Consider the following 13,402-nt stretch of genomic DNA (forward strand, 5'->3'; position numbering starts at 1 on the left):
TGTAGGTCAGGCTGACCTTGAACTCACTGTGTAGCCCATGTAGGCCTCAACCTTGAAACGATCGTCCTGCTTTAGCCTCCTGAGTTGAGGCATTCAGTACCACACCTAACTTTAAAAAAAAAATTTTTTTTAAGTCTTCAGAGTCTTGTATTTTATAGGTGTCATTTGAAATGAGGTCTTTAACTTGATGGTGAAACGTGCAAATAGCCAAACTCCTTTTCACTGTAGGTGAGTGCTCCAGTGGTGACATCTACTACGCAGGAGAAGCCCAAGGACAGTGATCAGTTTGAGTGGGTGACAATTGAGCAGTCGGGGGAGTTGGTTTATGAAGCTCCAGAGACCATCGCAGCTGAGCCTCCCCCCATCAAGTCAGCAGTGCAGACCACGTCCCCCATACCTGCACACTCTCTGGCGGCTTTTGGATTATTTCTTCGTCTTCCGGGCTATGCTGAAGTGCTACTGAAAGAAAGAAAACATGCCCAGTGCCTTCTTCGACTGGTCCTGGGGGTGACAGATGATGGAGAAGGAAGTAAGTGTTTATTATTGCTTAAATTTATCAGCGCATAACGCAAGTAGATGAAGTTATCCAGAGAATTTCCTGTTGTTCATCATTTATTTTCTAGTTAAGCTATTAGAAGGTTTATTGGTGGTGGCTTAATTTCAGTGTTAAACATAGTATCTTTTGTTTTCCTCTGTTTTGTTTTGAGACAGGATCTTGCTCTGTAGTTCAGGCTGGCCTTGAATGCGTTATGTATCCCAGGCTGGCCTCACTCGTGCTCCTCCCACCTCAGTCACCTTGCCTGCCCCCGCCCCCCTTGGGCTTGGCACCATCCCTGGCAATAATGATTAAATTTTAGAGATTACAATTCTGTGTTACTTAGACTGTTTTATAATAAACTTAGTGATATGATTTTATGTTGTCATCAATTTGTGGACTTCTTTATAGCTCCTTACTATGTAATTAAATATCTTTAATTTTGAGTATTGCTCTCTTTTCAATCTAGGTCATATTCTGCAATCTCCATCAGCCAATGTGCTTCCAACTCTTCCTTTCCATGTGCTTCGTAGCTTGTTTAGTACGACACCTTTGACAACTGATGATGGTGTGCTTCTGAGGCGAATGGCATTGGAGATCGGGGCACTGCATCTCATTCTTGTCTGCCTCTCGGCACTGAGTCATCATGCGCCCCGGGTTCCAAACTCCAGCCTCAATCAGACAGAGGTAGGTTTAACTTTAATTCTTTAGGTTATGAAAAGACTTAATTGATGTATAAAATAAAATTTTTATTGAAGTTGTATTTTAAAGAATTGGGTGTTCTTATGCCTAAATGAAGAATATTTAAAAGAGAAATGTACCAGTTGTGGTGGCGCACGCCTGTAATCCCAGCAGTTGGGGGGCTGAGGCAGGAGGATCGTTGCCAGTTCAAGACGAGCCTGGGCTACAAAGTGAGCTCAAGGCCAGTCTGAATTGCATAGCGAGACCCTGTCTCAACAAGACCAAAAAAAAAAAAGAGAGAGAGAGAGAGAGAGAAATGATCAGTTAATAAATTTTCTTATTACTCTTGAGAAAGTCATAAGTTAACCCATTTACTTGAAAAACAGAAGAGATTTAAGAGTTTAATAAGCTTTTGCATTTGCCAACATGTGCTTTGATATAATGTGATCCTGTTTCCTTTTCTTTTTTTTTTTGAAATTGAGGGAATCACAGTATTGAATGAGAGGTTCTGTCTAGTGCAATAGAAGAACAAAGAAAGGGGAAAAATAACCCTTATCATTTCCAGGTGATTAAAAAATCCAAAAGTAATTAATGGCTTCACTGAGTTTAATGCAAATGCAATATATAGAGTCAGTGTATAAAAATTTGTTATTTCCATATAATAGTAAGAAACATAAAATGGGCCTTTGCCAGGCATGGAGGTGCACACTTGTTTCCACATCACTTAGAAGACTGAAGAAAAAGAGCTTTTAAGAGAAGTTTTTAGAATACCATCACAAGTAGAAAATATATATAAATAAATCTTTAAAAATGGGAAAGACCTCTTTGTACAATGAACCATATAAAATTTTTTTAAGAAACATTTTAAGATTTGAGTGTTTTGTCTCTATCTGACTCCTGTGGATTAGAAAATATAATAGCGTATTAATACTTCCCAGATCAGCCTATAGTCTTTGTGTTTAATAGATCATTGAGCTTTATGTGTGTGTTTTGTGTTATGTGTGGATGCTATATTTTACTTTAGGTGTTTTGTTTTGTTTTGTTTTGTTTTTCAACAGGGTTGAGATAGGTTGCCCAGGTTGTTGTCAAACTCCTGAGCTCATTGATCTTTTGTCTCAGCTTTCCAAGTACTGGTACTGTAGGCGTATGGCACTGTGCCCATCTTGACTTACTGTTGTTTTTAAGTAAATAATACTTCTTTTATCAGTATTAAAAAGTGCTTATATGGTGACAGAAGCTAGTAAGTGCTTATATGGTGACAGAATTTTGTGATATATTTAATAACTTCAAAAATGTGAAAGGAATTTCTCATGTATACGTACTACAGTAGATGTATCAATTTATAAAAACAGTATTTGTACGTATTATTTTTCCTAAGAAAATATTTCCATTAAAAGAAACAAAAACATAGTGCTTATGAGTTTTCATGGAAACTAAATTTTAACTGCAAATGTTTTAGCAGAATGTGATGTTATATTTAATGAAAACTATTTAACAATTATATAGCTCACAAAAATAATAATAAGGAACTGACCCTTAGGGGATACAGGGTTACATTAATAAACCAGTTACTTTTGTGTCTCTCCGAACAATTCTCATTTTCGACATTTGAGATAGTTACGTACTTCATGTTCTGAACAAGACTGAAGGACTACTTCTGGAGTTCGAAGTACTTGTGCTTATTGCGATCGAAAGCGTCAGTGATAGAATTCTAAGATAGTCTTTCACTGGATTTGTCCTAAAAGGATCTGGTTCATATTTAGTTAGTGATCTGTTTCTTTTCCTAATTATTAGTTTTTTAAATTATGTATTTCTAAATATAAGCCATTGGTATTCCTTTACTTCAACCCCAGCAACTGCCAATTTGTGTTTTGTCTCTATGTATTTACCTACCGCGGATATTTCATTTCTTTATTTATTTGGCATTTCCTGTATATGAGGGAGTGTATGATATGTTACCTTTTCTGTCTTCTCTCACTTAGCAGAAAGGTTTTAAAGTTTGTGTAGCATTCATTAGTACTTCATTCCCTGTTACAGCCAAACAGTGTTCCATTGTGCTTAGCTGTTCATCCATTGTTTGGAACTTGGGCTCTTCTCACTGTTGTGGTCAGTTCTGTGGTTAATACGTGTATACGCGTCCCTTATTTTGGTAGCAGCTTTCATTTGTTTTGGGTATTCTGGGAGTGAAATTGAGCCAGAATAAAGCAATATTCTGCCAAATTTGTCTATAGACAAGTTGGTGAACTGTTTTACATTCCCCAAAATAAGTATTTTGTAAAGAGAAAATCAAATAGTAATAAATGCTTATATTTCATGCTGTAAGCCACAGGTGTCAAGCTCTCATAACCCTACGTCAACAGAAGAACAGCAGCTGTATTGGGCCAAAGGGACTGGCTTTGGAACAGGATCTACAGCTTCTGGGTGGGATGTGGAACAAGCATTAACTAAACAGAGGCTGGAAGAGGAACATGTCACCTGTCTTCTCCAGGTATTCTTTAAAGTCCCTTTGTAAATTTTTTGTATTTGTACTGACTTTAAATATTGGTGACTTTTCCAGTTCATCCTTGGCTATTTTTATGCTCCTAATACATTCAAAGATGTCACAGCATACAGATCGCCCTTGCCTGGTTGTAATTCTAAATTTCTTTCCTCTCAGTTTCTTCACTGAGAGTAAAATGACCAAAAAAGTAAAGTATCCTACAGTTGAAGGCTGTGCCATATCTGCCGCCTTCTAATTACCTTTTCATCTTAATTTGTTGTATCTGGACTCCTGTATTAAAAATTACTATCATGACTACTTTTTTGTTTTTTCTGGAGGAGTGCTAGTTATTGAACACAGGGCCTCACACGTGTAATTAACTACATGCTCTGCCACTTGTCTACATCCCCAGATCCCTTTTACATTTATTTTTTAAACTTTTCTATACTGTTTCTGGAATCAAGCAACTTGGAATAGTAAGGAAAGTCTGTATACCACAGAAATGAGAAGGGGTGCTTAAAGAAAAGATTGGCTTTAGTTTCTACATCAACTAATCAAAGTTGTTTTTTGCAATGATAGGCTCATTTGAGTATAAAGTTCTAAGATTCTGACACCCTCAAATAATGAACTGAATTTATTCAATAAGATACTATAAACAGTATTGGACATATTAAATTTGAAAGTTGGCGTCCATACGGCTGGGTTGCTCTCTGCAGTCCTGTATGATATGCTGCTCTTTGTGAGCAACATTCTCCAGCACAACAGTCTTCCTATTTGGCTTTTTGTTTTGTTTTGTTTTTTGAGACAGGGTCTTGCTGTGTAGTTCAGGCTGGCCTGGAATTCACTGTGTAGACCATCCAGGCTGGTCTTGAACCTACAGTGATCCTCCTGCCGCAACTTTCTGAGTGCTGCGATTACAGGTGTGCGCCACCACTTCTGATTTGACAGTTTAAGTAGAAAATGTCTCATTTTGAAAACATAAAGTATGAGACATTGAGTGGAAAACACTCTTGAGTATTCAGTTTGAATGTGTAACATAAACTATAGGTCAAGCTAAAAATCTATTTTAATTTCAAGAATTGTAATTTTTAGGTTCTTGCCAGTTACATAAATCCTGTGAGTGGTACAGTAAATGGAGAAGCTCAGTCACCGCACGAGAGTAGAGGGCAGAACAGTAGCGCTCTGCCTGCCGTCCTTCTTGAGCTCCTCAGTCAGTCCTGCCTTATCCCAGCCATGTCATCGTACCTGCGAAACGACTCAGGTAATCATTTTGTAATTGTTTCTTGGAAGTATCTTTGTGGGTAAATTTTTTTGCTTGCTAATTATCGGTTTATATAAGATTTAGTTGATATTTTTGATGGATTTATATTTATGTCTTTAAAATTAGTCTGAAAGTACTTGCTTATAGTGCCTTAATTCAATTTTGTGTCATCACTTGTTCAAAACATACAGTAATAATTTTTTTATTCCTCTGTCCTCACTTGTGAAAATGTATTTTTGTTTTAATAATCTGTAGCTGGAAATGATAGTACAAAGGTTACCCACCTTTACCACTACAGTCTGGTCTAATATCATGGAACTCATAAGCCTTTTGGTTTTGTTACATGAGTACCGTGTGCTAACTGATTATACCACTGGAGCTCTTGTTTGCGTTAGACTACACAATTTTACATAATAGTAATTTCTGAAGAATGACAGATAAGTCATTTACCTTTGCAATAAAGGGATAATAATGGGATTAATTTTTTGAAACTCAATAAAATATCATTGTTGCTTCCTTTCCTTGATTGTGGAATTATTGTCCAAAGTATGTGTTCTTTTCATAACAAGAGTACAAAGTGACATTTTCTTTAGAGGCTTGGAAATATACAGGTATTGTCAAGAAAAACAAGGAGTTATCACCTACTTCCTTTAGCCAAGACCTTTAAGTTTATCTCCGCTGTTTCACTCTTTCAATTCTGCTTTTATTCATATTCTTAATCATGAAGGCAGTATTTATATATGTAAGTTATTTTTTGAGGCAGAATAGGTAAAGAAAGTAGTGAGAATGAATCTTTAAGTCTACTTAATGCTTGTTAGCAGCTAAGGGGCACAATTGCGTGGACTAAAAATGTGTTTCTGTTTGAACAGGAATTATTACTTAACATTTGCCACCAGCAGGAAAATATGGCCAGGTGTAGCAACACATACGTATAATACCAGTATTGAGGAGGCTGAGGCAGGAGAATTGCTGTGAGTTTGAGGCCAGCCTGAACCACATAACAAGACCCTGTCTCAGAAATCAATAAAAGAAAATATGATTTAAAATCATTTCCTAATCTGTCTTAATTTTCATTCCTGAAATATTGAAGTGTAAATTATATAGATTTTTTTTGGTACAGGTAATCGAACTCAGGACCTTTTACTTGCCAGGTGGGTGCTGTGCCGCTGAGCTATATCCCTGGCTTAGATTTTTTTTTTTTTTAAATACAGAGTCATGTTTTTTTATTCAGGCTTCCCTCAAACTTACAGTCACTCCACCTGTAGCTATCTGGGTAGCTCAGATTACAAGGATTTACTACTGTGCCCAGCTGATTTTCTTTTCAACAAAGAAAATATCAAATCTAAAGTATGTTCTTCAATTAAATAATATTGTATAAATTTTAGTATTAGATTAATAGAACAATTGAGTAGGTTTCTCTTTTATCTCCCCTTGTCATTATTTAAGTGTTATTTTATTAATACGTTACTTCTAGCATATAGGGCCTAACAAAAGAATTTTAAATTTCTGTCCTGTACTGAAATTCACTTGTTTGTAAAACAGTGAGCTTTTATCTTTATGTTTCAAGATTAACAAGGAAAACCAGTTTTATTTACATGAGAATCATTATTTCATATATAATTTTACTTTCTGTGAGATACGTGCTTTAATAAGCACATATAATTTTTGGTAATTATAGAATTTTATGAACTATTTTTCCTAGTACATTTTTGCAATACATACAGATTACATTTATCAAGAGGGAGTTTTGTTTTTTTACAGTTTTGAAAGTGTAGGCATTTTGACTCTATTGGTTCTGCTTATCCAGGAATATGGTGTATCTTTTCATTTTCTGATGTCTTTTTAAACTTGATTTTTCAAAGTATAATTTCAATATATAATTTTTGTTGTAGAGGTTTTTGATTCCTTCATGAGATAAATTCCTAACTATTTAACTTTTCTTGATGTATGAGTAGTATTGTTTTCTTTTTTGGTATTGGGAATCAGACTCAGGACTTTGCACTTGCTAGGCAGGCACTGTGCCCCCTGAGCGCTATATCCCAGACAGTATCGCGTTCATAATTTGTTTATTGATGAGTTTATTTTGGTATACAGAAATGCCACTGATACTTGTGTGTTGATTTTGTATCCTGCTATATTGCTGACTTTGGCTCATAATTCTATGAGTCTTTTAGTGGAATTTTTTGTCTTATAAGTAAAGGATCAAGCTGGGCCTGGTGGCTCATGCCTGTAATCCCAGCACTCAGGAGGCTGAGGCAGAGGATCGTTGCGAGTTCAAGACCAGCCTGGGCTATAGAGTGATCTCAAGGCCAGCCTGAACTGCAGGACGAGACCCTGTCTCAAAAAAGGACAAAAAAGTAAAGTAAAGGATCATTTTCTCTGCAAATAATATTTGGACTTCTTCCTTTCATATACACATCCCTTTTATTTTTTCTCTTTGCTGATTTCTCTTGCTGTTGTCTCCAGGACTGTGTTAAACAGGAGTGTGGATGGTGGAATCCTTGTGTTCCTGATTTGAGAAGGAAAGCTTTCAATTTTTCCCCATTTAATATTTTGTTGGCAGTAGATTTGTCATAAATGGCTTTTATCAAATTGTGCTAAGGTCCTGTTATGCCTCTTTTCTTCAGGGTTTTAATTATGAATGGCTGTTGAATTTTGTCAAAGGCTTTTTCTGCATCTGTTGAAGATCATGTGATTTTTGTTTTTACATTTATTAATGTAAAATTATTGAACCATCCTTGCATCCCTGAGGTGAAAACTAATTCATCATGGTATACGATCTTTTGGTGATTTTGCATTCTGTTTGCCAGTATCTTGTAGACAGTTTTTGTTTCTGTATTCATTAAAGAGATTGACCAGTAGTTCTCTTTTTTGGTTGGGTCCTTGTGTGGTTTTGGAATCAGGGTAATGCTAGCTTGTAGGAAAGACTTGGAATATTCCTTTCCTTTCACTTTTATTAAAGAGTTTGAGGAGTCTTGGCATTAGGTCTTCCCTGAGGTGCTTGTGAAATTCAGCAATGAATCCATCCAGACCAGGACTTTTCTTAGTAGGTAGGGTTTTTATTTTTATCATTATTACTGTTATTATTACTGCTTCAGTTTCATTGCCTATTATTGATTATTCAGGATTTGAAGTATGTATCTGGGAATCTCCATTCTGAATTCTCCATTTTATTGGCATACAAGTTCATGAAGTTGAGTGTATCGCTATTTGATTCCTATGTTTATAATTGTTATCTCTTCCTGTTGAATTGTTCTCTAAACATGTTCCCACTGTCTTAAACCATTGATGGTACATGCATGACTATCCCTTCAGGTGCCTTGTACCAATGGTAGTAAATATGTTTTTAGGCCCTTTGTGCTTCTGAAATCTTAGATTATTCTTTGCATCATGTAGCAGCTGTTAGATGAATTTTTTATATTTTCTTTTTTAAGTTATGTCTCATCAGTAACCAACCACAGCCCTGTCTTCTAGATCTAACACTCTGTCTTCACAGTGGTCACATCTGCTACTCCTGCTTTCAGTAAATGTTTAATCTCCTGGATTTGTTTAAAATTTTAAAAATTCTTTTATTTCTTTTCTATGCTGATCATTGATGATTTACCTCTCTTTAGCTCTTCTATTTTTTTTATTAGTGTCTGCTCTAAACTTACTGATCATTTCATTAGTGTCATTATCTCTCTCTCTTTTTTTGTGTGTGTCATTGTCTGTTTAGTTACATTAGCTTTGAATTCACCAAACACCTTTTTGACCTGTTTCCTTTCCTGCATTGTTATCTTTTCAGATATTTTGCCTGTGTGATTTCTTGATTTCTTCCCCTTCAGTGTCCCTTCAATCAACTTTGTAGGCATTTTACTGGCTTGTTTTCTCATGTTTCTGTTTTTGCTTTTTCTGTTTTTGTGTTGAGGCTTATGTATTTATTATAGTGGGTAGCTTTATTACTACTGTGGAGACCTCTTCGTAAGGTTTCTCTTTGGCACAAATGAGAGACAGGGCAGAGATAAAAAGAAGACCTTTATTGCAGGCACAGGCAGGCTGCAGGAGAATGCAAGAACCCTCTGAGGAGGAGGCAGGGGAAGGGTGTATTTATTGGGCTGGGCTTGGGGTAGAGTTTACATGGGCGATTGAGGTGACGTATCAAGAGCTGATTGGGGAATTGTTGGCACATGTGAAAAGGAAACAGGAAGTTGAGATTAGACTGGGAGAAGAAGACGAGGAAGTTAGTCTTGGAGTGACACGTTGTTGTTTTGGACCCTGAGCCATGCTGGATCACCACCATAATGACTTGACAGAATTTTTACATGGCCAGAAACCCATCACTCTTTAGCTAATGTCTGCTTTTCAGAGATGTCCTCTGGGTGTATGTAAATACTGATCTTTGCCTGAGTCCCAGGATCCAACAATTTCCTATTATTTGGGAAGTGAGATTAAAGCTTATATGGCCCAGTATCCAATTCACTGGAATTAGCCACAGTATTGTTTATGATACCCTGGCAATCCAGGTGCTGACATGCTGTGTTATGTATGTGGACCAATTTTCCACAGTGAATGTATCATTATGTAATGCAAATGTGTACTAATAAAATTAGTCATTTTCTTCCAGGACCACCAGTCTTTGGAATCCAACAAGGCACAGCCTCTGTGCCCCTTTTTTATAGCTTGTGACTTTGTGTCTCTGTTCAAGAGGCCCAAGCCCCCTGCCCATATCTCTAAACATCAGTCCATGGCAGCTGTCCACCCTGTGATATGTCCCTGCTCACTTCTGGTACACAGGGAAGCAGTCTGACCGCTGGTTTCCTCTGGATGTAAGCAGCAGGTCAGGGGCTCAAGCAGACCACTTCACTTGACACTGTCACCTTCACATTCAGCAAACTCTGAAAGCCAGACCCATAGAACCTGTCCTGTAGCCTGCCACAGAAGGCAGACCCTCTCTTGGCCTGAGCTTGAACTTCTCGGGATCTGTGTCCTGCCCTCACCCTCCCCCAGTGTGTCTGCCACGGCTCTCACCAGTCACTGCTGTGCTGTGGAACGGCAATACTTTGGACTGGGAATAAAGCTGTAGTGTTGGTGTTCCCTGGCTCAGTCACACACAGTCAACCCCTTCCCAAAATGGCACCCAACTGAACTCTGTGGCAGTGTGGCAGGCACTGCCCTTTTTCTCCACCGCTATCCCACCTTGAAGAAGTCACTCTCAGGGTTAAACTCGACACTATTTTTCATTTAGTCTCTAGTAGCTGTGGGCTTTTCTTCGGCCTCACTCTGTTGGCATATCCATTATTTCTCCCTGAAGCAGCCAACGCTTTTATGCTTACCTTTTCACCAGGGTATTGGCCTCTTCCCTGATCAAGTTGGTTGTTAAGTCAGTTGTGTGGCTCTGTGCTTTTTAGATCTATTTACAACATTGTCCTCAGGAAAACCAAGTAGAAGCCAACAGTATTTTCTGTCCTGAGCTTTGGGCTTGTCCAAGATCAGATCAGTTAGTTGGGGGGCTCCTCTGTGGCCCAATACAAAAGGGAAAGCAAAATGTAGAGCCAGCTCAGAGTTGGCAGTGCGCCAGGCCAGAGTGTGGAATCCATGACTGTGGAGTTGGTTGGGGTCTAGCATGCAGGTTCATCAGTTCCAGTCTTAAGGCATTTTAAGTGAACTTGTGATTACGTTAGATGGCGGTATGTGTCTTAAACATCTTCAATAATTAGAGAGTTATTTTGGAGTTTTGGATATTCTTTTAGTTTATGAGAAATATTAATAATTAACTTTTTAAGTGGCATTTTAAAGTTTAAATAAGTTATCTAGATTTCCCAAAACTTAGTAAAATTTGTTTTAAAAAATTAAATCAAATTTGAAGTTTTTTTTAATATTCCTATAATTTTATTTTGAGCAGTGTTGGAGTTGGGCAGTAGGTTACAGGATCCAACCCAGACTGATTTATTTTGTCTGTCTGTCTGTCTCTCATTGAGACAGTGTCTTGCTATATAATTTAGGCTGACTTTGAATTCACTGTGCAGCCCAAGGCGATCCTCCACTCTCGGCTTCCTGAGTGTTGGATTATAGGCATGTGCCCCTGTACCTAGCCCTTGTCATGTCTCTTAATTCTTTCATCTGAAACAGTTCCCAGCCTTTGTCTTTCATAATAACTATAATTTTATAGGCTTTAAACTATTTTATAGAATATTCTACAGCTTGATTTTAAGTATGGAAACAATGCTAATAATCTTGCTTGAAACATGGTAGGCAGTCGATAGTTTGCTTACAGTTGCTAGCAGGTAATACAAAAAATATAAGCCTGATGTTCTGTAGCTCTTTAGAGAGCTGTGGTAAAATAGTACACGTTTCTTTTCTATTATATTTTTGGGTGGTTGAGCTAGATAGAAAAATATAGCAACATAATATTATAGCTCCCTTCGAAAAGTGGCTCGCATACTAAACATACCAGGTTCTGGGTTGCTTGCCTCTCCTTCTGGAGTTAAATTCCAGATTCTTCTCATCTGGAACAAAGAATTGAACTAAATGAGCAAAAAAGCAGTGGCAGAGTTTATTCAAGAAATCAGAAGTGAAGAGAGGGCTGGAAACTGGCTCTGCAGAGCAAGTGTGGGCCAACTAAGGAGAGAAAAGAGGGTAAGAGCAAGATAAAGGTATACGCTGTGTCTGGGAAATTTCTGATGTCGCATGCACAATAGAGCCATTGTAATTCACAACAATTAGTTATACACTTCAAACAGTTGCAGGGAAGAGTTTGAAAGATTCTAGCACATAGAAATAATAATTTTTGAAGAAATAGAAATGTTGATTGCCCTCCCATAGTTTAAATAAATACAAATGTCCCATGTTACTTTCTAAAGAAGGAATGATACAAATCCCATGACAAGACAGAGCAGTTATTTCCATGAGTCGTTTCTCAGGTAGGAAACTCCTCATATAATAGAATATTTTAATTTTAATTTCTCTCTTACAGTGTTGACTTCTAGTTGTGATAACTATGAATTCTGAGAGCTGCATTTGCAAGGCAAGGATGCCTGCAATTACTTACCGACCACTAGATGGAGATGCTGTCTTATTGTTAGAAATATTTGAAGTGTTAAACATTTGTCTTAGTACTGGCTTCAGAATGTGGAGACAGGTACCATTTCGGTGTAGAAAAGGAATTTAGAGATACCGAAAGACACCTGTGGTTCTGCCCAGAAAATCTGGGTGCCAGAGTATGAAGAGAATCTCATGGAGAGATTTGGAGGGAACTATATGGGTTTTTTTTTTTTTTTTTTTTAAATCTTGAGCCCCGCTACACTACAGATGCTCAGAACAGATGCAAAGGAGTATAATAGAGACTTGTAGAATCCAGGTATAATAAAATCCAGAAAGGTTGTTACTTCTGGCTCAAGGTGAAGACAGATCAAAATACCGTGACAAGCTTTGAAATCTTGGACTTAAAGAAAATGAGACAACTGCAATCTGAGCTGTGTTGATCACCTGATTTTCTTTTAAATGAGTAATTTTGCAGAGACTTACAAAATTTTTTGTTTTATAATAATAGATTTACAGAAGAACAGGATTTTTATGTATGTATGTATGTATGTATGTATGTATTTCTTTTTGATGCAGGGCCTCAGTATATAATCCAGGTTGGCTTTGAACTATGTAGCCCAGACTCATGGTTCCTGCCTCAGCCTCCCAAGCGCTGGAATTAACAGCATTTACCACCATGGCTGGCCCTGCCGATGATTTCAGATCTTGGTTGTATTCTCAGCTGTCTTTCATGCAATGTTAACATCTAATACAACTGTAGTCAGTTTATCAAAACTAGTAAGTTAGCGTTTGCCTAGTGATATTAACTAGCCTGAAGGCTTTCTTTGCATCTCATCAATTTTCTACTGTCTTTTTCTGACTCAAGATCCAATCTAAGATACCACGTTGATTTTTGGCATCACATTTGAGTATCTCTGATCTGTGACATTTGTAGTCTTCTCTTGTTTTTCATCTTCCTTGCATTTTTGGAGGACTACCAGTCAGATATTTTTAAACCACCCCCACCACCCCCACCCCCCGGTACCGGGAATTGAACTTACGATCTTGCACTTGCGGGGCAGGTGCTATACCGCTGAGCTAAATCCCTAGCCCCAACCAGTCAGATATTTTAAAGACTGTTCCCAGTGGGATGTCCTTTTCTCATGACTACATTAGGGTTATGGCTTTGGGGAGAAAATACCACCAAAATTAAAGACCCATTCCTGTGAAATCACAGCAGAGTGTATACGGTGGCAGCATGATTTATCAGTGGTGAAGTAATAACTTGATGTGATTACTTGGGAAACGTGTCTACCAGACGTCTGCAATGTGAAGCTTGGAAAAAATTATTTTTTTCTTCTATGAACTCTCTTCTTTATGAATGTGTCACTAAGTCCAGCACATAATCAGTGGGAAGGGATTGAAGCTTCACTTCCTGGACTCAGGA

At 37.6% G+C, this 13,402-nt stretch overlaps 1 protein-coding gene across 2 annotated transcripts in view; it reads left to right on the forward strand.

Moving 5' to 3' along the window:
• Birc6 (baculoviral IAP repeat containing 6) overlaps nt 1-13,402 on the forward strand; it is a gene marked incomplete at its 5' end in the record, with an annotated part of 183,622 nt that overhangs the window by 129,376 nt on the left and 40,844 nt on the right. For both annotated transcript variants that reach the window (XM_013517560.1, XM_013517561.1), the window contains 4 exon segments: nt 229-529; nt 1,005-1,222; nt 3,540-3,704; nt 4,788-4,956. In XM_013517560.1, coding sequence (XP_013373014.1) covers nt 229-529; nt 1,005-1,222; nt 3,540-3,704; nt 4,788-4,956 — 853 coding nt within the window.

The sequence above is a fragment of the Chinchilla lanigera genome, unplaced genomic scaffold, assembly GCF_000276665.1.
Source record: "Chinchilla lanigera isolate Chin_1 unplaced genomic scaffold, ChiLan1.0 scaffold00040, whole genome shotgun sequence".
NCBI lineage: Eukaryota > Metazoa > Chordata > Mammalia > Rodentia > Chinchillidae > Chinchilla > Chinchilla lanigera.